This window comes from Acyrthosiphon pisum, chromosome A2 (assembly GCF_005508785.2).
Source record: "Acyrthosiphon pisum isolate AL4f chromosome A2, pea_aphid_22Mar2018_4r6ur, whole genome shotgun sequence".
Taxonomy (NCBI): domain Eukaryota; kingdom Metazoa; phylum Arthropoda; class Insecta; order Hemiptera; family Aphididae; genus Acyrthosiphon; species Acyrthosiphon pisum.
The window spans coordinates 79,072,330-79,098,462 of record NC_042495.1 but is presented as its reverse complement, the minus strand read 5'-3'; the positions used below and the strand labels follow the sequence as shown (position 1 = coordinate 79,098,462).

The 26,133-nt window shown below is 29.5% G+C and overlaps 1 protein-coding gene across 5 annotated transcripts; it reads left to right on the top strand.

Annotated features, from left to right (window-relative positions):
- Positions 1 to 808: 808 nt before the first annotated feature.
- Positions 809 to 24,282, top strand: LOC100165796 (phosphatidylinositol phosphatase PTPRQ). Of its 5 annotated transcripts, XM_016803349.2 has the most exons (22): positions 815 to 1,158; positions 1,248 to 1,342; positions 1,413 to 1,610; positions 5,049 to 5,342; positions 6,249 to 6,524; positions 7,024 to 7,178; positions 7,423 to 7,546; positions 8,477 to 8,758; positions 9,750 to 10,079; positions 10,735 to 10,907; positions 11,408 to 11,546; positions 12,361 to 12,681; positions 13,733 to 13,900; positions 14,390 to 14,495; positions 15,019 to 15,230; positions 15,314 to 15,381; positions 17,228 to 17,362; positions 18,114 to 18,245; positions 18,892 to 19,034; positions 20,318 to 20,456; positions 21,167 to 21,245; positions 23,937 to 24,282. In XM_016803349.2, exons 3-22 carry the CDS (start codon positions 1,583 to 1,585, stop codon positions 24,014 to 24,016), a joined length of 3,384 nt encoding a protein of 1,127 aa, XP_016658838.1. In that variant the 5' UTR covers positions 815 to 1,158; positions 1,248 to 1,342; positions 1,413 to 1,582; the 3' UTR covers positions 24,017 to 24,282. The 5 variants fall into 5 exon arrangements, 4 of the variants coding, with proteins under 4 accessions (XP_016658838.1, XP_029345665.1, XP_016658837.1 ...); XM_029489805.1 differs by having other exon boundaries at positions 1,248 to 1,610; XM_016803348.2 differs by lacking the exons at positions 1,248 to 1,342; positions 1,413 to 1,610 and having other exon boundaries at positions 5,052 to 5,342.
- Positions 24,283 to 26,133: the final 1,851 nt, after the last annotated feature.

Genomic DNA, 26,133 nt, shown 5'->3' with positions numbered 1-26,133 from the left:
GGTGCAACGTCCTCTTAACATTTAATTTTATTACCAATAAAAAAATTTAATTTATTGATATTCTTAGTTCACGATTTTTGTATTATGAGTTTACTTTAAGTGTTTTTGTTGGGGAAAACCTCGAGGCCTTGATAATATTCTCAATAGCGCGAGGCCCTAGATAAATGTCACACTTCACACTTGCATAGTGCCCTACCATAGAGCCATCCCTGATCACTCAGACAATGTCAATGAAATCAGAAAGCGAAAATGAATGTGTAATATTATAGTAATAATTAAATCAATACGTCTAACTGATTTTTTACCGTTATGATGTGTGTATTTTTTGATTTTTATAAAAATTTGCGAACCAATTATTGTTGCTCTAATAATTCTGATATATTTATATTAGTGTATTATAATAACTTATAATTTCATCGCCTAGGACGTAGGTATTTGCTTTATCATTGTACAAATTTAATTGTTCAGTTAAAATGTAGATTATAATACTGAGTTTGAGTAAGAAATATATTAAATAATTTGATAACTATTAATTAATGATTAAATATAAACAAACAATTTTTTTACGTTACATTATATTTCATATTATAGGTACGCATAACTTAAAAAACTTTTCTGACATCGAACGAAAAAAAACCTCGTACCTCGATAGGTACCTATATAATAATATGCATTCGTGTTTTTCAAACTAAATATGACTTGTATAACAACATTTGTAACATACGTATATAATATTCGACCTTTTATCTAATAATTTTTTTTATCGCATTTAATGTTTATAATAATATATTCAATACACCGATCATTGGTCATCGCGCTAGTCGCAGTTGATTTACTTTCGAAGACGAATTAATATTATTTCGTGCATACAATTTTTTATACCAACTAAACTGCGATTAGATGATAATAATAATGTGGTAAACAATATTTGAATATTATATTATTGTGTATCACTTCAGTGGTATTTTAGTTGTTACATGAGACGACGAATCGTATAAACAGCCATAACACCCATAACGGCCATAACAACTAAAACAGTAGCCACTGTTTCCGAAATGACAACCACATCAGACATGAACTTGTCTAACAGTTTTTTCAAAGCGTCGTTAACGCTGTTAACGGTTTATGTGACTGTAGCTTCTACGCTACGCCAACCAGGTATGATAATGTTATAACGATATAGGTAAATACTTAAAAAATATTTTATACATATTTTATAAATTGAACATTTGTTGAGCCGACTGCAGGCACTTGATCTAGTGGCAATGAAGAATAAAGTCGGAAAACCACGTTTTCATTAAGCCAGGCATACACTATCATTCATAGAATGACTATCAAAAATGTATTTATATTATGAACCGATAAAAATTGACAATCTGATTGATGAATTTCAAACATGCTTGATTTTATAGGACGATTGACAATCACAGTTTTCAGTGTATGCCCGACGCGGTGTCCTTTGTAAATAAAATTCAGCGAGTGTGTGCGATTTCTAATCTGATCATGCTGTTCTACCGCAGTGCGGTGCGTCAGATTCGGCAAAATTCAAGCAATTTTGTTTTTCGCTGGAGTAGCCTGAATTATGTTTAGGACACCGCGTAATCAAATAGGTACTAAATTATGATTATAAACTAAACAATGCATTTTCGTTTTGACTTTTGATCGCTCTTATAAATTATTCCCATCCGATCGAAACGGTTAGACAAATATACGAATTACTATACGAGGCTGTGCTAAGTGGTGAGCGTAGACGATGCTTACAAGTCTTAATGTATACAAAACAAAATGTGCCTATACGAAGATAAAAATGATTTCCTGTGAGAACCAATAGATTATAGTTTTGGAACGAAATTTTACGTCTTATTTTTAATTCCTTGATTAATGTTTATTATGTGATATAATTTATGAATTATTACAAATTACAAATAACTAATACCTATAATATAATATTATTTAGCTTTCTAAATTGTGAGTGAGTAGTACCTACCTAATTAAAATAATAAATTCCTGCAAAATATAGGTACTTATACGTTTTTGAAGTATTTAACATAAAATAAATAAATACAATTTCAACAATATTGTATCGGTCAAGTGGCAATTTTTAGAAATTCAACTAGGTAGGTATGAAAAACTCATAATTTATAAAATGTATATGATTTAAATGATTAAACTATTTATAATATTATATAAAATATATCGTATGCTATAATAATATCATACATTTACTTTGAACACGTTCAATATAAATAAACAATTTTTTGGTGACACACATAATTACAGTAATACCTACACTAATACGTGATCTACAAGTGTGTCGCGACACACAAATATAAATTATTATATATTAATATGCAACTGATTGTAATTGGTAATGATCACAAGGTCACAGGCACTATGACATACCTATCCATTATATTAATATAATATTACTGATTTAGTTGTGTTGACCCTATATAGTACCCGTATACCCGAGTTGTTAGTATAAACGATAATAACACAATATTATTATCGTGTATTTTTCCATGTCTTTATGTTTTGAGAGCTTAGTAAATATTATAAGCAAACATGTTTTAAGTTTTTATTAATACAGAAATATGAGAGCTTCAGTACCTATCAATAGGGTCTTATTTTTACATGTGGACGGTAGACTCCACTTTTAAATAATATTATATACGATATACCTATTATGTATTAGGTACTTAATTTTTATGTTTTAAAAGATTGGTCCAACGTCGAAATAAATTCATCGAATCTTTTGATATCGTAAAAAGTCTACGATTTTAATACGTGTTATTGGCATAGTGTTGAATACCTATAAGCATTATTCAAAAGAAATCCTTATCAATCTATGTAGAATCTCTTTTATTATTTGGCAATGTGTTAAATTTTTATTTATGTCTAGATAATCCATGCAACTCCTAAGATTTCTATATGCTAATGCATGTAAAGCGTAAGTCGTTTTAATTAAGTCTTTTAAAAAAAGTATGAACATTATTACTGTAGCTATTACTTATATATTTATATTTATTTTATTGCAGTATATAGCTGATGAATGACATTTTGAACTGCATAAAATATTATTTAAAATTATTATTTATTTAATATATAATTATAATTATTATTTTTTTGTGACATTTTGAATTGCATGTCAATTTGACTAAACGCATTGTCCAGTGTTTTCGTATACTACTGCTGGTTGCTATTGTCCGTAAAGCAAATATATTTTATAAAGAAGTAGGTACCTACCTACATTTTTTTGTGGAGACTGGAGATTTTAATAATAATAATATAATTGCAACAATAATATACAATACATTTTAGGTTATATTTAACAAGTTTACAATATTGCAGTACCCCCCTAAAAGCTGAACTTGTATTTTGGTTATATTACCATAGGCACACATCCAGTAACGCCTCTCTACCTTTTTTTTTTTTTCATAAACTACAAATGTATATATCTACCTAATTATAGTAATGCTTATTTTTATTATTTACTGAACAGTATGGTAATATAAATTTATAACTTAATTAGTAGTAACCTAAATTCTATTGACTTTCGTATTTATTTTATACAAACATACATTTTGGGTTGATAAGTGTCAAGTGATAATAATTATTTATGTATAATAATATTAATAATACCACTGATACTATCATATTAGGTATTCATAGACCACGATGTATTTAAAATAAATTTATTAATAACAATGCTAATAAGTAATAACTAATAGTGATAATAAGAATAATAGTAATTGATAGTATATGATAAATAATACACTATATATCAGTATGTAGTTGTGGGCGTGTTAAACGTTTGGTCGTATTACATTTGATATCAACTATTCCATTATATTGTTACATATTATGTATGAATAATGGCCTCGTAAAAACGTTTAATTTGGGGTATCACATGGTAATTTTTTAGGTAAAAAAAATTCATCAGTAAAAATTATTTTAAAAATACAATTTATAAATTTACCGGGTTAAAGATTTTAAAAGACCTTACCTATATATTTTTCCTGTTTGAACTAAGAACCGAGGACGGAACTGATTTTTCATTGCTTTGACCTGTCTATATAATAACACCTAAAACCTTTCTAGTCTCCGTGACGTTTATCTCGGTAAAGCACGATTGAGCATAAACCTTTTTAGCAACACGATTGAGCATAGAATATTTTATGCGATGTTGCCAAATTCACGTTGACAAAATTTTGTAATTTATTATTTTCACGTATTATTACACAAATTATTATATCTGACGCGAGCCGTGAGCGCTCGCCCTCAGCTTTATCGACAATGTTATCGATTAATAAATTAGTTCCGGAGTACTATTCCGGACTACTATTGAGACTATTATTGACTTATAAATATTTTGATTTTATTATTTTCATAAGTCATAACTATTATTATTATTATTATTTCATTATTAGCAAAAGATCTATATACTGTATTATAATGTGACTACTATTGAGACTATTATTGATTTATAAATATTTTGAATAATGTGACTAGGTATATTACATATTGACTATGAAAACATATTTTTTTGCCATGTTATATTTTGAATCATTATAATTATTTAAATAAATATTTTTGTATAATACAGTTTAAAATTGAAAATGGCAACGTTGCAGAGTTTTTTATGCTCAATCGTGTCGAAAAAAAGGTGTTTTATGCTCAATCGTGTCTCAGCCGTTTTTCTACATCGGGTACAACAACTGTAACTGTGTAGCACCGACTTCTGTCGGTTCAAGTTTTTATTCGACTATATTTGTAAAGTATATTATTTTATATACATTTAATACACTCCCCACTCGCGAGATTCGGAATTATGTTGATAGACCTACAGACTATAGGTACCTAGTCATTATATAAATTGTATATACTTTTCCTGTTAGTTTTCATCATTGCATAGAGTGCCTAGGTATTTTATAGAATGTCGGATTCAACACTTTATCTGTAACATATATACACTATACCTACAGTGATATAATTATTTCATTATTGAATTCTGTATTGTTTTATTTTTTTTTTTATTTTACAATTAGAAGATTTCCAAAGACGTGTCATTAAATTGACTATAGACTCTATTAGCCCAACAGCGTTTTATGCCGAATGGAGACTATTGCCAGACATCGACGGCACTGTAAATTATTCACTCACGTATTCCACTCAACTCAACACCGAAGTTAAATTAACTAGTGGCAACAACTTAACACTGACCGGGTTGATGGAATGCACAGCCTATATAATTACGGTGAGGAGTTTATATTATGGAGTCGGTGAAAATGCGTTTGGCGGTCCCTTTACTTCTACAGTAGCGCTGACTTCACATACTTCCCGTGAGTAAAAAAAGTGTAATAAATTAAAAACCAGCATAATTATGTCTTACATATTATCGTATAGTTTATGCCACTTATAAGACTCGCGGGTTACAGATAAAAGGTTCAGTCGCCTATAACACAGCGTCCTACCTGAATCCGATAAAAGTGACAAAAAACAAAACAGTTTGTATTTCGTCGCATTTATCGGATTGACGTAGGATGCGGCGTAAGATTCAAAATTTCCCGATTGCGTTAGGAGTGTATCTAAATAATTAAAAAAAAAAATTGTTTTTTCTAATATAACCAAGTCGGTTATAAGGATATTTTTGGTGAAATATATCAAAATAAATTAGTTTTTAAAAAGTTATTTGTGTCATATATAAAAATAGTGGTTTCAATTTATATGTACCTTTGTCTTATATGGACAACGATAAAGTCATCGTGTTTCACACATCACCGAGGCACTAATTTTCTATCGACTAATTGTCAAAATAGACAAAAGTAACAAAAAAAAAACAAATTTATAATAAACATTAATATGTAAAAGTAGGGTGGCAATATAATTTGAAATATATATTACTTAATATTAATAATACCATTGATTATGAATACTATACCTAGTATACTTTAATAATGCCTATTATAGATGTAATAAATAAGTAAAATTAAAAATAGCAAAATAAAGTTGATAATTAATTGAAAATTATAATGATTGAGAATCTTCGTTTCTTGGCATCGAGGGATTCGTTCATGGACCTATCTTATTTCTCTAAAACTACAGTGAAACACCCTATGTGCTGGTCCCAATGTGTCTTATAAGTGGCGTCCACTGTATTTTAATATTTTTCTATTGTGTCATACAACGTGGATTTAAATAAAAATATAGTCATGACTAATGTATAGGTAGCTATATTGTAATTTTAGAATTGAAAGCAGTGAGGAACTTAATCTTAGTGATTTCGAGTCACTCGATTTTGATTTCATGGGAAAACCCGGCGGAACAGAAATTGTGTACGGCGCATATTCACGTCTCATTGACTTCAATTAGGGACACTGGCCAAGAAATACTAACTGAATTTGACCATCACATAATGACAGCGTTAGAGCCCTGCGTCACATATTTTGGTTACGTTTCCGCGGTCGATTTCGTTGGCGTCAAAGGAACTCCCGTGGCGTTCAATGTGACAACGGACACTGGAAGTATGTATGTAGATTGTAGGTACCTCGGAACCTCCTTACACCATAGAGTAATATATTACTCTATGCCTTACACTCGCCCGAGAAAGCCTTATCAGATTTTCGAAAAATTTCTGAACAGTTAACGACTAATTGACAATTAACCGAAAGTATTCTATTTATAATATAATATAGGTTGTATGAATATGAAATAAGGGTTAGAGCTACATACAACATATTATGGACCTATATATATTGTATAAGTTGTATAAATTTAAATTAAATACTAGTAGTACATTATGCATAAAATATTGTGTTCATATATAGGGCCTGAAAATATAGCCCTATAGGCACGTTAGTTTTTTCTTGGTCCTTGACAAAACATTGTTGTGTGGTTGTCATTATTTTAAAAACTGATCACACACCTCAACGATTACTTCCCTCCATATTGACCGAAATGGTTAGGTTGGACATTTATTTTTGATTTGTGATATTTGAGTGTTTTAAAGTTTATTTATTTCAGTACCCGGGCCTGTAGTGAAATTAACAGCTTTGTCAAATTACTCGAGAACTATATTCGTTAGATGGGATAAACCGATTAATTCGTCTTTCTGTTTTCGTCAATACGTAATCGTTTATTGTTACGATATGTTTGTTTGCTCTACAATTATTACTGAAGTACGTACCTACCATTGATTCTTATTCTTAAATCTAAAAACAGTTATGATAAAATTAAGTGAGAAATTAGATTTTTTTTTTGCTCTAAAAATTATTGATAGTTATTTATATGTATTATAAAAATTAGCTTAGAAAATAAGTGTAATAAATCAGCAAAAATTTAAACTAAACTATTGTTAATATTTAACTTATGTTTATATTGATATACTATTTATATAGTATACATATGTTAAATCATTTGCAGACCAACTCTTTGACTATTTCACACCTAATGCCTTGTGTAACGTACCAAATAACAGTCACGCCGAAGATGACTGACACCGAGAATGGCATGCCAGCCAGAACCAAAGCCACTGTAATCGCTGAAGGTATAATATCATCTAAGTAAAAATATAACTCAGTGTATCCACAGATATTCTACATCAATGATCCATTGTGGTATCGATAATACAACATTTCTTTGTCCTACAAAATCATGATTTCTATAATAAAATGATTCCTATAATAAAGTTATCATTGATTGCTATTACAGCACCATAAAACTCAAATGTTTTAATTCCAGTCTCCACCAAACTAGCCACATCGGAATACTTCACTATTTACTTATTATCCTTTTATCTACTAATGATTATTACTTCAATATAAATTTTATAAATTATCTGTATGATTGGATAAAATTCAAATGTGGTTTCTATAGATTAAGTCTAAGATAATAATTAATATTACGATGACAAAAGAATCTTCTGAATATCGTATACTGATACATAGATAATAGTGGTATATTTTACGGTATTATAATATTATATAAGTCATCATAGAACATTTATATAGTTTTATATATTATAAACTAACTTACCTACGAAATAAAATAGGTACTGCAAAAATATTTTTCATATCAGGGTATATTCGTGAGTAATTTTGAAAAAATAACAAAAAAAAGTACAATTTTACAAAAAAAATTTGCTTTAAACTTTCGTCTACCTGTCTATCTTATTTCTTTAAAGTTATGGTTCACAAATGCTAATATAATACACATATACTATATAAATATGACATACTTGTATATATGTTTGATATAGGATGTTTAAAATAAATCAGAGTTAGATTTTTCATGGTGTTTAATGGCAGAAGAATTTGCAAGCGCAGAGAGCGACTTTGATATGCAATCAAGTATTCCCCTTCTAAAATTATGACCAACTCCCACCTATGTGGCTGGTACTACTATAGTTGCTAGAAAATTCCTGATCGATGAATTCTGAATTCGTATATAAGTAGTATAATGAATGTTATTTTTTCAGTTTTGGAAAAGCCAAAGAATGGACGAATATTGTTATTAACCAGTAATAACGTCACTCTGCAATGGGATCATCCTATCGATTCCGTTTGCAATTTTATACACCAAATCGTAAACTGTTCGTATTTGAATACTTCACTTGAGATGACAGCATATACAACAGTCCAAGCAGTAGTCATCGATAACTTGAAACCTTTCACAAAATACATTTGTTACTCGGCGTATTTTAATAAGCAAGGTTATTCAGAAAAGAGTGACGAAATCATATTTCGGACAAAGTTACAGGGTAGGTATTATTATTATTAAATTGACAATATTATAGAACGATTTAGTGATTTTTTGACTTGTTTTAAGTGGTTTACGGACATTTACAGTATCCAAATTCTGTATTTTTTTTCTCTATAAATGTCAATAAAATGTTATTCGTTGGGTCAAAAAGCTTGAAAATTGAATACAAGGCTCCTAATTTATTGTTACAATTGCAGTTGAAATATATTAAAATACGTAGATACTTAAAGTCATTTAAAGTTCAAATTTTGACAAAATATATAAAAATCACAAAAATTTGCCAATTATTTTGAGTTAGAAATTCGTAAGAAATTTTCTTTATAAGTCTAAGATTTTAAGCTTATATATCATAGGCTTTTTCGTATATTATAATGATTTGAAATCATTGAATTCAAATTGAACACCCACTGGCCACTTGTAACCTACTGTACAGCAGAGTGACATTCACTTACCCGCTTCTTATCAATTACCTACCTAGTTTTATAATAATACAATGATTTGCTATAATCAATTAGCCAGTGACTATGTCTTATTTAATTATAATATCATCCCATCTCAAACGGAGTCTCCCAATTAGCCTTTTTCCTATTGGATTCTCTTCCATAATCATGTGTAATAGGTGATTCTGCTTTGGCATGAGTTTCCAGCCCACTGTTTTGTTTCTGAAAGTGTCTCTCAAACTCGTTATTTTTCCTTGCTATCCATTCCCTCATCTTTTCGTCCTTTTCTTTCAAAAACCATCAGTTTCCTCTCATCCGTCTTCCTTAGGATCTTACGTTATTACACATTCGCATAGAACATTAACTACATATTTAAATCTATCAGACAACACTACATCAATAATATAATATGCGGTTGAGGGTCGCTGAAAATGTATACGTCTCAAATATATTTTTCGGTTGTGCTGCGGTGACGTGTATACAGAGGGGCATTATAATATTACTGCTATACGCAATATTATATTGTCGTCGATAATGTTATGTTGACAGTGCCAGACCCACCGACAAATTTATCCATCATTAAATTGTTCGCCAACAGCGTGGTCCTTGCGTGGGCAGCGCCTACTACGATATCGCACGATGCAATCGACGAATACCGTTGGATAGTAACGTTCAAGAATTTTTTATACGATCTTCCGAATCACTGCGCTCCCAGAACCGTGGAACCCGTGGTCACATATTTCGTTAAAAATGACCAGACGTACCAGTATCAAATTGCGAATCTAATGCCCGCTAGCTGCTACCTCGTAGAATTGAGCGCTGCAACAGAGTCCGGTCTTGGAAATTCGACAAATATTACGATGCACACATTATCTTCGAGTAATGTATAAATTATAATTCTTATTGATTAATCTATCAGTTACGTATTATTATTTCACCAGATTAAATGTGTTTTTAAAATTAATTTCTTTTACAAACGATAAACAGTAAATATAAAGTTAAGTGGTACGTAGGTATACACTGTATACACTTTACTAATATAGGTACACTATATATTATTATCATATGTAGAGGTGGAATAGTACCTTTATAAAACTTAATATCAGGTAAACTTAATTTTTTTTTAATTTTTAAACTCTTTTTTTATATAATTGATTTATTTCTCCTATAATAAAATTAGAAAACATAATTATGTTTTCAACCAATCAGGGAGCCGCTTGAATTTTGACTTCACTTAAGATTTTTGTTACATATATGATATTATATAAAATACTTTAATTTACGATTTTCTACTTTCCTATACATTTAAATTATTATAGACAATGTAGTTTAGTTTAATAGTCATTTAAGCTGTATTCAATTAAACACGAGACCCAAGCTTTTTCCAGATAGAATGCCTCTCAATTTATTCTATGTCAACGTAATCTAATCTTTTATTTATAATTATTTTTAAATTTTTATAAATGTTAATGTTTCTTGTTCCATAATTAATATAACCAATATTTAACCATGTTCTAACTATATATTTTTGCAGCTAGTTCTCCGGTTAAAAACCTACAAGTCACATCGATAGAATTCAATTTGGTCGTCCTAAGTTGGAAGTACCCATGCATGCCAAACGGAAAAATTGCATTTTTCCACAGTACACTAGTGGGAGAAAGACTTGGATTTCATAATCACATTTTTAGTATTAAATGCGATATTTCAGTAAGAATGATTATTTTTAATGCTCAATATTTATTAGGACACTAATAAATAAGTTTGAATGTTTGATCAAAATGTATATTAAATTTATTATGAGCATAATGTTTTCTCCAAATATTAGGATTTCAGCATATATTTCGTATGTTAATAATTTATACTGGCGAATATTAAAAAAATGTTTTACAGTTATTTATTTTTAAAAGTTGCATTTTTATTTAATTCATTAATATTATTAAATGTTATCTTTTACACAATATTATATAACTACAGGGGGGTCCATTTAATGTAAGACACTCATTATTTCTATAAGAACATAAACGTTTTTGAAAGTATTTCTTTTGCATAATTTTATTCAGAGCCTCAGAGAACTGGGTAGGGTCCATCCCATTATCCCGGATATATAACGTGTCTTATGGTAAATGGATCACTTGCCACTTGCTATACATTTTTAATTAAAACCATTCGCGCAAACATGTTTTTGATTACAAAATATATTTTACCAGGACAATGAAACGGAATTCCAATATAGCTTAACTCAATTACTGCCTGAATACACGTACGTCTGTACGGTAGCAGCAATAACCGATTCCGTGGAGAACCCGGGTCAAGACAAACGCATTCGATTTATCACACCATCGACAAGTATAAAACATTTACATATTTAAATAAAAATTATAGTCAGGATTTTTATGTTTTTCATCTTTATATCACCTAGTATCTATATTGTCAATGAGTAAATACGCATGCCTGATGGTGGTATATAAGAGTGTGGACCAATTTATTCAACTTAAAAAGCACATCAAAACTGTATTTTTTAGGCTCTAGGAAATATTTTAAATATCTATTTTATATAATATTATTCAAGATTTTAAGAATACTTTGAAAATTATATTTTAGATTCTGAGTGGAGCGAGGAAGCTAGTGGCTTTTTTCAATGATGTTTATTTTTATTTGTATTTATTTTTTATCCTGTAAACAAAATTTCTACCAAAAGGAGTGCTTTGATTTCAACATATAGTATCTTACCTTTTAGCAAATTGGATCAAGATGGTACCTTAGAGAGTTTGATTTTGTCAATAGTTTTTTAACACCACGGGTAATCCATCAACATATCCTATTGCTAAGCTATTTTTTTAATGCAATCATTGCATTCAAATATAATAATGTAATAATACACTATCCTGTCCGAGGACCGAAGGGACGATGGACAAACTTCCAACACCGCTGACATATTCCATCACGCTGCCTTACCCGCTTTTTTATTATTTCTTCTATATTTGCTGAATAGTATTATAAATATGAGCCGTGTACCATTAATTAAAAAACAACTCCCAGTACTTCCTTGCAACAACTGCAGCAATTTAATGTCAATAATAGGCTCTATAATATTTTTAATTTAGCGCAAAACGATTTTTTTTTATTTTACATGATTTTATAATTTTATGATATCATACAGGCCCGGATTTACCGAATAAATACGATACATACCGCAAATTACGAGTGACCGTATCCGACAGTCATCTTACGCAAGTCCATTTGTCCATACCCGGCGACTTGTTCACGAGCACCTCCGGAAACATCTTATACTATTCGATAATCGTTTACCAGGACGGTGGATTTCCGGATAAACCGGAACATGGCAATAGGTTAAATAATCCACGACAGCAGATGGACGACGACGTCTGGCCGCCCGTAATGCGGACGTGGGCCGAAGCTGCGCCGTACCCTTTCATACTGGCGTACCAGACGACCCCCGATCGGTGGATGCCTTTCAAAGGTGAGTATTGTACACTGGTGTACTTACTTTATTTTGGTGATACGTGTTTCTGAGGAGGGGATGGAGGTCGTAAGACTAGAAAACTAGGAGGGGGTGAAAATCGTCCTACACAATATTAGCTATACATAAAAAAAATTATTATTATTTTATTTTTTCAGACAATGCTTTGAATATTTTTCGGGGGATAAGCCCCCCCCCCACATTCAACTCCTATGTTGCTATTATGGGCATGGTTGTGAATTTAATACTTTACCCTGTGTTTGTTTTTTTCCTACTTTATTAAAGGAATTTATCGAGTTAGTTAAATTTGTTTTACCTTATCATACTAGCTATACAAATATATGTGGAAATATTTTCTTGTAGATATTTGTAAATTTAAACTATGGCTAATTTAAAATATTTTTTCAATAATTACCTATTTATTAATATTCTAAAAAATATATATTTTTTAATAGTTTGCCCTTTTTTATTTTTTATTCAACTTTTATTATTCCTATTTTGAGATTTTTATATTTTTATATTATATATTTTTCCCGATTTGAATGAGCTAATCAGTTTTTCAGTGCATTTAACTAACAGATAACACCTTTATATACCTACCAGATATAAACTGGTTATAATTTATGTCAATAATTGACATTATAAGCTAAATTATGTACCTACATAATATTACTGTTTTATTTAAAATGTTATGTGATGGCTCATATTCATTTTTATACGACGATTTTCATTGTCCAATGGGTTCTGCGCAGAGTATACTTTGAACGTTAAATCCATAGCATTATTACGCCCCCAGATGGCTGAGGCACTTGATTCAAATACCAATCCTAAGTATAAATATTAAGTACTTATATATTTTGTTTCATCCACGATTCGGGAAGGGGGACCGAAATTCAAAACATTTGTTTAAAGTAATAATATTTGATCTTATCAATAATCTCAATGTATCGCTTGGATGAATTTAACAATTAAAAAAAGAGTTAACAATGAGAACATTCGATCGATATTACTATTATTATGTTATAATATTGTAATTTTGTTTGACGTTTAGACCAAAATGATGGGGTTTTCGACATTGGCGCGGATGACACCTGTTCCATAAACGATATGAAAAGTTATTGCAACGGGCCGCTGAGACCAGTTACCAATTACAGACTGAAACTCAGGGCTTTTACCGCAGACGGGTTTCAAGATTCATGGACCGTACCATTTACTACGCGTAAGTGCTTCAAGAATACATACGTTAAGTAAAAAGTAGCAACAATTTATCAGCTAATGTAAATTTATCAATACACGCAACCTCATTAAAAAAACGATCAAATACCAAAAAATACAACATTATTTGCTTTGCCCAGGAACTAAAATAACGAACTTAGCTGAACTTAAATTATGTAAATGTTGTATATTAGAGTAACAAATAACAATTATAATAATTATTATTTAATTTCGTATTATGGTACAAAGCATAACTGCTCGTAAAACGTAAAATAATAAATATTGGATAAAGTGTGAAGTATTATCTATCACATTTCCAGGTTAGCATGCCGGTATAAATATATGTGTTACCGAGCCGGTATATATAATATGGTTACTAGGGTGATAAAACCACCACAATAAGAATAAAAATAAAACCTCAATAATTGACCTGGATTTTTACACCTACTTACTGTGAACTTTGATGTTTTACTATTCGTGTACTGCATTTTAGGCGGAAAACCCACTGCAGTCTACTATTTGGTGTTGTACAGTGTACTGTTCGCGGTGATCATCACTGCGACCGGAATGTATTGTATACTCAACGAAAAAGTCCCGTGGTACGTAAAACGACACTTTATAATAGGGTAATATATAATATACCTAACCGTGTCTGGCCAGTGGCGTATTCAGGATTTAACAGCTGTAGGGGCAACGAAAGTTTGAACAACCTCCCCCACTCTTCTCACAAAAGTACAACAACTATAATAGCATAAGTACATCAACACTGCAATTATTCTTGTACCTATAAAATATTTTATCGTGTTCAAGAAAATCCAAAATGTCTGTATAGTTACAAATTACAATAGTATCGTGAATTCGTGTATGAAAAAAAACTTTGGTGTATAGCTCTGGTTGTATAGGTTAACAACGTCTTGAGACTAGACAATGTTATCAAACAATTTTATTATTTATTATATTGACAGACAATATCTTACCATTTTCACCATTTGAATATCTAGGTACCTAGTTAAATAAATTAAATAATCAAATAAAAAAAATTCAGCCCTAGGAGATAGGCATTGTCCCTACCTAAATATGTCACTGCGGCACTGCGTACAGGTTTTTAATCGAATGAAACAGGGCTGTACAGTACAGAGTGGTACACCCGACAACACGCCAAGAGCCCGGTTTGCCGAGTGACATGAACTTCAAACACCTGTGGGCCAAAACTCCCCAAGAAATCGAGGCCGAGTACGACCTACTGAATATGTACTCGAAATCAAACTTCACGACGGATGTGGCTGTGATGCCTCAGAACAAGTTCAAAAACCGTTACATCAACGCGTTACCATGTAAGACCAGAACATTTAGTGATTTAATTAATTTACATACACTCACCCTGCGTGTTGGTCTTGTTGTACAATATATTACATAGATGACTACAACCGAGTGATTTTAAGGTCCGGCGACACTGATGACTACATAAATGCATCTTTTATCGAAGTGAGTGATACATTTTTAAAGTCATTATTAAAATATTATATTGGTACATATTTTAAAAATATGCGTTTTATATACACATTAACATAAATATGTTTTTGGGCTGGGTACAGATATTTTTATTTTCTATCCAATTTTGTTCAACGCTTATTTGTTTATCACCCCGTAGAAACGAATAAAATATAAAAATTACCTAATTTTCGCTATAGTCTGGCTCACGAAAAATCAGCGTTCGAAGTCACGGGCTGAGTTTAATAATTGATCTTCCTGGCCGTTTTTAATAAATGATTGTTAAACATATTGGTGCGATTTTTAAAACCGTAACCTAGCTGCACGACCAAAGAATACTACAAATCTGAGAACCTCTGGTTTTGACAATATTTAAACTCAGAACGTCGACCTTGAACGCTCACTTTTCGTGAGCCAGACTATAGGTAATAGGTATATACTATGTACAATTGTTACTTATTAATACATACCTATTTATGATTCATACTAGCATAATTATTATATTTTCTTTTCCATTTCTCTAAATTAGGGGATCAAAGCTTCACATTTAATATTTCATTTGAAGTTGGGCTGTAGTATAATAATTTTAAGGGAGTCTAATTTTGTTCAAGTCAAAGAATCCCCATTCTTTTATTTATTCAGTTCATGCACAGCACTTTTCTATAGTTGAACTACAAATAATTTTTATGAATATTATTATGTGTTTTATTTTGAAAAGTAGCTGGACTATGTCTTACTAAGTAACAATAATATATTATACGTATATAGTATATTATACGCATAATTTATGCTCACGCAGTCACACTCACACAAACTCTCAATGAGGTACTGATGTATTAAATTTTGAAAATTTTACTTTGCAATAGTTCGCATTTTATTAATAGTACCTTTAATTTAAAATATTTTACATTATTCAAATTGTGAATTTTATGTATACTTACTTAATGTGCAATTAGCTTAATGTGCATTTTTTAATGTTTTTTAATGCAAAATCCTAACGTTCATATACATTCTCAAGTCATAACAATTATGAATGTATAAAGTATTATCTGCATAAGCGTATCTAGATTCTAGAGGGGGCTTAGCCTCTGAATCATTGTGTATTTCGTTTAGGTAAATGTAAAACGCTAAAACGATGACAATATAATACTTAGGTACTAATATTATCACTTTTGTAATTATTTATCACGGTAAGTTGTGTTTCACATCACAACATAATAAATAAAATCATTTAAATTCTGAGCAGAGTGAGTTGGTACTTTTGAGAGGAATGGGGGAATTGAAAGTTCTTGGTACTTTTCTTAATAATGATTGGAAAAAATAAAAAAAAATAAGGAAAAATGAGTATATTTACCGGAAAACCAGAATAATTTTTTATAAGCTTCTGAAGTTCAAATTTTTTTAGCATTAGTTATTCACCCTTAAATTAACTATTTCTCCTCGGTCGATGTTTGATATTTTGTTGTAATTGAAAAACGAATAACCGTAGATACTTGACAATTTCACCAAATATTAGCATTTTTTATACGGACATGAAAATAATTTGAAATAATTTTGTAGCCTTTTTATATTATAGAAATTTAAAATATTAAAGATAGGTACGCATAGTCATAATTTTTTTTTTTTTAATTTTTGCAGTAACATAAATCAGTAAAAGGGAGGGTGTGAAGGGAAGAGTCCCCCATGAAACGCCACATCATAAATTTATAGTGGGCTTCAGCCCTCCCAATATATTTGATCACCCTACGGCCTACGCCTATGATTACTGTTATTTATGATCAGGAGTGTAAAACATTGAATTATGTAGATAATATTAAACAAATTAATTTCATATTTTCAGGATTCCAAAGGTCATCGCCAATATATAGCTTGCCAAGGTCCCTTGAAAAATACTTGCGTTGATATGTGGCAAATGGTTTTGGATCAAGACGTGGCTTCGATTGTTATGTTGTGTCAGATAAGTGAAAAAGACAAGGTGAAGTAAAACGTTATTCCAAGAAAATTATTAATTATTACGTATTTTAATCCTAGTTATCTTATAGGTGTTTAAGTCAACCATATATTTGTTATAATAGTAGGCAGCAATGAATCATATATCAGTGTAGCCAGGATTTATCGATTTTTTTTTATCTGGGGGGCCCCCGGTAGGCTTTAGTGTATACATGAATATGATTTGCACATAACAAAATCAATAATATTGAACCATTATAATGAGCCTGTAGGGCTGTACCTAATATTTTACAAAAATGGCAATGGTGATTGACGGGGGAGGGGGTGTTAAAAAACCCACCCCTGGCAATGCAACTACAATGTACAATTTTATTTCGTTTCGTTTTATTTCATTTCAACCATGTTATTTTGAATATCCAACATAATATAGTCCTCTAATTTAGAAGTTTCCAACTCTGACTTCTATCCATTAGATTACAATAGTATACAATTAACTTTTATTTAAAAAAAAAAACGTTATTTCGTTATGTTTTGTCAAACCAAGTAGATATACTGTGATAGTGTTTTGTATAATAAACTGTAAGTAGGTATAATAATCTTATGATACTATTGTGGTCCTTAACGACCTTAACATAATGTGATCTGTGAAACTCAAAAATATTTTCCATAATTTATTAGTGTTTTATTGGTAATAAAACCAATAATTATAACCCATTTTAATATAAACTTACCAGAGTATTTTTGTTGATTTTTAATTTATAAATAAAATTATTTAGATAAAATGCAATAAATATTTTCCAAACAGCAATGAAAAATTAGTCTTTGGCGATATTCAAGTGAAAAACGACATAACGATTGTCGACAAAGAGCGTTATTCGTTCACAATAAGAATATTGACGGTTCTAAAAGTAAGTACAAATCAGCTCGTATAATAATAATATATAGGTAACTATAAAAAAATGTCATTATAATTTATACTCTTATAAAATAGTGATAACTATTTATTTGGTAATTCTTTAAATCATAATATAACATTACTATTATACAGTATTTATTGGTAGGTAAACCAATTATATTATGTAGTAACTGACATCAGGATTTAAAAAAAAATAACGGATAGACTAGAACGCTGCCATCTAGATCCCATAAACAACGTAGTATTTATATAAGGCGTAACAGAACTATTTAACAAATTTCCATTACAAACATTGCTATATTTGTTAAATAGTCCTGTTACACCCGGTATATTATGAAATTAATATACGATAGTTATAGTGGCCTGTAATACACGTATTAGTGTTAAAAATCTCATTTTAAAAACAATATTTGAATATACAACACGTTCTCCAACCTCAACAGTTCAATATTTTTGCTTAGACACCATTCTACTTACAGAAACCGGTCTAAAATTGAAACTAATAACAGTATCGATCTATATTGAACTACCAACTACACATTTTATGAGTTAGGAGTTAGGACTCGTGGATGTATGTAGCTATCGTCAACAGAAGTTACAAAATAATAGGTCAACGTTGAAATAGTTCGTGTTTTCAGGGCCATGTAAAAAAGACGATAAGACATTTTCAATTTCACGACTGGCCGGATTTCGGAACACCAAACGACCCGTCAAAATTATTACAGTTTTGGCGTGTAGTGCAAGCAAAATCCCCAAATGGTCTGGTTGTGGTGCATTGTAGGTGAGTGTAATTTACAATAATACGTATTATTTATTTATCAATTAATTTTAGATTCTGAGCGGAGCGATGAATGTATTGATTTTACAATGATGTGTGTTTTTTTTTGTACACGGTAAGTTGTTGAAACAATGCTTCGATTTCAACTTTAGCATCAAAAAAAATTATTGTAAATACATGAAATTTTCACTGAATATTTATATTAACATTTTCTATATACCATAATATTTTCAAAATATTTTTACTTGTATTGAGCTATTTATAGGCATATAAAATTTTTGATTTTTACTATTTTTTTAAAAATTAATGTCGATAAAATAATTTTTGCTCCGTAAAAAAACGTGAAAATGTAAAACAAGGTTCCTCATAAGTTGTTATAAGTGAAAATTGAAGTGTGAATCTATAATCTTTTTTATGAGCATCTGAATTCAGAACTTTGATAACATTTGTAAAAACCACGAACATTTGCAAACTATTTTGAGTTGGAAATTCAAAAAAAAAAAAATTTATTTTCACATTATTTAAGATTTTAAAATTTAATACAAGATTCCTTATAAGTATGCCTTTCTTCTCAAAAAATAAATGTCTACTAGAAAGTCAAATTAGAATTTTATTAGCTTTTGAAGTTTTCAAATGTTTACAAGACTCGATTTCTCATATTTTTTTAAAATTTTTTTTTTACTCAAGAAGATAATGGGGGCTCACTGAACATGTGAGATGAGATAAAAATGTCAAGTACCTATAGCTAATGTTTTTGCAAAACAACGATATAAGACATTCGTTGTATGAAAATGTATGAACTTTATAGATGTATATCCAATGTCTAACTTCAAACGCTCGTATTAATAATAACGGTTTTAGTTATTTTGTTGTAAGTAATTAAAAAATATTATTCGCGGATATATGAAACTTTTAGAGTATAATATTATCATTTATACGCACAATGGCATTAATGTACCTAATATTTTCGGCAAAAATGAATTGAATCTACTGTAGTAGGTACTAAAATAAATTACTATAATCACGATAATATAAAATAATATATTATACTTACCTACTTAGTAATATAAATTATAGGCTGTCAGACCGACTTCGCTCAGAATCGTTTTTCGTATTCAATGATTTTATATCATTGAATTCAAATTTAACACTGCCACTACAATGACTCTAGACACCAAATTTACAGCAGAGCGTTCTCCACTTACCCGCTCTTTTAGTCTTGATTAGTCCCGATCTAAATGCGTATTATGAACACCTATATGACTATTAACAAATTTGTTCAAAAGTGCTGGAGTCGGCCGAACGGGAACTTACATAGCTTGTGACATGCTATTGCGTCTAATCCACCAGGACAGAACAAAATTAAATGTTTTCAAAACCGTTTTGAGATTGCGTGAACAACGGACTAATATGGTACAAACACAGGTAAAATACTTACATCATTTTATAATCAATAAACATTTACTTATAATAAATATAATATATTAATTGTTTGGTAAAACATTATTATTTTATTCGAAAATACACTAACAATTATTATATGTGGCTCGGTGTGGCCCGGTCCATATACACTCTACTGCGGAAACACTCTGAGTGTACGTATCGACCGGTGTTGCTAGCTTCCGGATGGGTGACCACCCGGGATTTTTAGCAATAAATCCTTGCCACACATACAAAACGCGTTACAACTACAACCGTTCCTCCCCCTACTAACAAAAACAGCTAATTGTCATAGTTGATACCAAGTGGTAATTAATTAATATCAGTTTTCTTCTTCTTCCTTTTACCACTTTTGCCTGCACGGTTGCACCTCAATTTTGTTCAAAGTTTTTATAATTTTCTACTCTTAAGTATTCTTTGAATCGATCGAGTCATACTTTTTCTTCAGTATTCCACGTGGTATTTTCATTATTACGCCCCGATTTCCTTACGCAGTAATTCCATTATCCATTACTGCACTTATAACTGCTGATCTATGCATAATAATCCTTCCTCATCTCATGATGTGCCCTTTGCCAAAACTATATAGTAAATGATAAATTATAGGTATTGTTAGGATAATAATATATGAAATAAGAAAAATATAGTAATAAGACATCACGCGCAAAATATTAATTAATCGTATAATTGTTTAGGCTCAATATGAATTCGTGTACCAGTTCTTATCGTATTGTTTAAATCTACAAACGAATTCGTTAAATACAACTATAGCAGGTCAGTATAGAAGAGTTTAATATTTTTACGATTTTTATTTTTGTAATATAAGTTCGTTAACTACTTTAGGGTTCAGAAGGACCAAGTAATATTTTGAATCTCTTAAATTATGTATATATTAAGTAACAATTTATCGCGTGCGGTGCAGTGATATAAAGCTTATCGATACTATATGTGAACACACGATCATAAATTCATAATATTATGATGTAGAGCTGGCGTGGATTCAGGGGATATTGATGTGGTATATACCTATAGCCCAACTACCCCTCCCCCACCCGGGTATTAGTACTCGAGTACTCCGTGTTGTCTAAGCCACCAATAAAATAAATTTGTATTATAAATTACGAAATCTAAAATAGAAAGGTATATACCCATATTTTTTTAAGTTCTTGTTAAAATTTTCTTGATCCGTGCCTGACGCAGAGTATCGCCGAAGTATATAATAATATTAATACTTATATAGGTAAGTTACTATTCGCAAATCTAGACTGGCACAATCAGCATACTTACTGCACTGTAATCGCATATGATTCAACAATATTGTAAGTGATTTGTTTTATACGTATTATATAGGTATAATATTATAGACTATAGTAAATAATATATAGGTACTGAATATTCAAAAATATTTACTGCTAAACAATAAACAACTGCAGTAGTTAGGTATTCACATTTAGCTTTGTACAAAATATAACTAATTCTTTAAATAATGCAAGACCAATTCGAAAAGTCATTATATACCTACCTTATTCCAAGAAAATCTAAACATTACAAAGCGTTTAGTTCATACAAATAAAATATAATATATTATTAATGTTAAGACTAAATTATAGCGTATCCGGTACCTACTGTCTACGTTTATTACCTAAACAGTAAATACTATTAGTTATTACTTGTACAATTTATTGTAATATAACTATACAAGAATGTATATTATTACATTATTAAGAATAAATAACTTACTATAATCTTAAAATATTAAACAATATTAAGTAGGTATTTAATAAAAAATGTATAATCAGACAATGCATATTGCATTTAAGTACCTATAGGCTATAATAATAATGAGAATTATAATTGTACGATCTATATACTGCTGCCCATGCAATTTTAAAATGTCTATTTTAAGTTTATAAGGTTAACTTCAATCTTGGGACAAGAGTTTATTACTTTGGTTTTAATTAACATTTTTAAAATGTAATTTATATTATTGGCATTAGAATCGATTTAAGGCATATAATTAAAGCAATTCCAATTTTCAATTTTTAATAGTGAATACTTACCTAATAAAACAGTGACTTAAATATTGTTTTTATAAAGCTTCAAAAAAAATGTAATGACATTTAAAAATCCAACTAATCGCCAATATTACACTTAGGTAGTGGTATACACTTTGTCAAAACTTTTATAATATGTTCGTATATTTGTCTATACTTGTTGACACGCAATTTTTTTATTCATGCATCGTTTGTATTTATTTTGAACCGATTGTGCCTAAGCATTAAAATGTATTCATATTAGAAAAAAATAAATTCTTATTCAGAACCGATAATTTCTTCAAAGTTTCACAATACGATAACCTTTATTTTAATAATATGTTGTCCTAAAAACGTTGATTTTAGGTTTCTAAACACATGAGTTTAGATTACCCTCTACATTACAGAAATCTCCTTAAAATAGATAATAACAACAACTCGTCCTATAATGTTTTAGTCTTTCTAAAACGGAAACTCCTTTATGACGGAAAAACCAGTATAGGCAGCTTAGTACCGAGCGATTCCGTTATAAGGCGGTTTTACTGTACATACAGGGGTGGATCTTCGATATTTTGATACGGCGGAAGGCACATATAAATAGTATAATTTTAATTTTAATTAATAATACATACTATTATTTTTAAATAATAATGATTATAATAAATAATAATTAATAGTTGGTAGTGTTATTCTTATTAAATTAATTTTTCATTTATATGATACTCGTAGTTATATAAAAACATTGTCGATAGAAAATTTACTGTGGGGGGGGGGGCATGTACCCCTGTGCCCTCCCCTGAACTCGCCACTGTGTACATAGTTACGAATTACCGATTTTTATTGATATATTAAGATATTAATTGTTTATTGTCCATAGTTACGATTATTTGTATTAAGTAATTATTAAGATATTTAATAACAATTGTTGATATTAAAATAATTACTAATTATGCGTAACAATAATTACTCTACATAGTTTTTTTTTTTTTTTTATTATAAAAGCCGCTAGTACATACTATGATAGCTTGACAATTACATAACTACTCTACATAGTTACTATCGTGTTTAATAAATATGTGAATGGCTACTGGTACAGTGGTACATATTAAAGTTACTGGGTATTGTTGTAGTTGAGTCATATACTAATCAATATTAAAAAATAGGCATAAATACTAAGATACCTACCAAAATATAAAGGTTATCAAATTCTTTTTATAAAATTTAAGTTTTGGAGCGATTGTAATTGTTTATTGTACAGTATAAAAAATACGTAAAACCGGGATTTTAGCTTGCTTGCCGAGTGAGCTTTCCTTAGTAACGTCTATAGGAATTAATTTCGGGGGGTCCTGGTTAACCCTTAACCCCCCCTTTATATACGTCACAAGCTTTCCTATAACTTATTTGATTTGAGTAAACTTTTATTTTGTTCCAGAAGACAAGCCGGAACACGTTTCTCCTACCAGTCCTACCAACGGCACCGACGCGTGTGGTACAAAATTTATACAAGCTTGAAAGGAAATTATAGTATTCAAATTTGTTATAATTCTATATAAAAAAAATCTGAGAATTCAATAATATGATTCCGTTTATCTGCATCTAAGTAAAAATGTAAAATTTGCGTTATGCGCATACATTATTATTTATTATACATAATATTAAGAAAAATATCACGTCTGTGATAAAAGTATAATATTATCATGTTGAAATCCTTGTTTAACAATACATAACGATTTTTTTTATTCAATTATGTTTGACAATAAACGAAAATAATTAATCTATGAAAACCGAGAGTACAATCTAGATGTATGTTATATTATATATACTGAATATTTTATAGTATACTGAGTAGGTATACGATTATATAATAGTATAAAAAACATAAAAAAAAAAATAGTAATATCCATTAAAAATTAAACAAATATTTTAACTATGACATTCGTCTTAACATAGCTGCAGTATAAAACGAATAATGACATAAAACAAATTATACAAAAAAAAACGCAGCACTGTATACCTATTAATAGTATTTACTATATACATTTTAGTAATACATAAAAATAGACTTTAATCATAATATATTCATATTGCGTACTGCATATACACTTTAAGTAAATATTAATACATTTTAGTGGCTATATATTTTATATTATAATTTATACAAAAACGATTTTTATATCTTTCTCAAACTGTGTACTTAAACTAATAGTACCTATGTATATTTTTAATAATAGTAGTCATTTATATTATATACTTGTTTCGGTGTTTGTACAGTTTTCTTTAGATTTTACCTTGGTTTTACGCTTAAATATATTATTATAGTTATTTTAATATTTTACCCAAATATCTATTGCAGGCCGTAAGTCTTCGCCGGAACGGTGTTTTCTGCGGTACTCTTCGTGTCGGCTCCAAGACTCTTACTTTTCCGTTGATGTGTATGACGTAAGAGCTGAAGATGGAGTGTTTGATCGAATGAAATGCGTCTGTATTTTATACTAAATGTCTCTATCTGTACATACACCCGTGTTGGTGAACACCTACTTGTGAATCACATATACTTCAATGTATTTTAAATATTTTGTTAAATGTGATTCTCTCTTTGTGACATACGCTTTTCTCTGTGTTAGGGTATTACTTAATTATACTTAAATTGATACATTAGCGTAAAGATAAAGCCTGGCCAAAATTATAATTTCGGGGTTGATAGTGTATTGCGGACTGTGGAGTAACAAAAATTAACATATTATATAATATATTAATACATAACGTACATATTAGTTCTATTAGTATTAAAATATTAAATACTGAATACCTTTAAAAGATTAACGGTAATATCATGATAATACGTAAAATCAAATATTGAATGAGTAGGAAGTAATTAATCAGTTACAACTTACAACACAAATTACATTTAGTACAATAGGTAGGTAAGTATATAAAAGGTTAGTACTTATGAGCTAACCTTTATAATGATAGTGTCTTACGATAAATAGATCGACCCTTATACCGTTTTACTATATCTGTTTATTATTTATTCAATTTGAACAGAATTTGAATTACTAAATAACCTACAATTGCATTGTTTGATAAACTAAGTAGTTGTCTTAGATTAATACGACACATTCCATACAGCTTAAAATAATAGTATTCATGTGATCTTCGTAGTAAAAAAAACTTGATCTAAATAAAATAAAAATAATTATTCCTATATTCAATCATTTATGTAATATGAATCACATGTAGTTAATATCTTTAATAGTTATATATATATATTATTATATACCTGACGTTTAATTCTAGGGTTTCTTTCTATTAAGGATCGTTGATGTAAGACTAGACTCATACGATTTACCTAAAAATACAAAAATGTATTAAATTAATTTTTTAAAATAAGTCGAACATACTAATAACTTACTAAATACAAAGATGAAATTTTAAATTCTTACATATAAATATAAACACTTCTTTTTATGATAATTTTAATACAAGAAGTACATTATATTATTATTATATTATACACTATCTGTATGACTGTATCCATGTTATTAAAAAAGTTTTATTATTGGTATCTATATGAAAAAATTTAATATTTATTCGTGGTTATTCACAATAGTTCTTAATTTCTTTTTCTC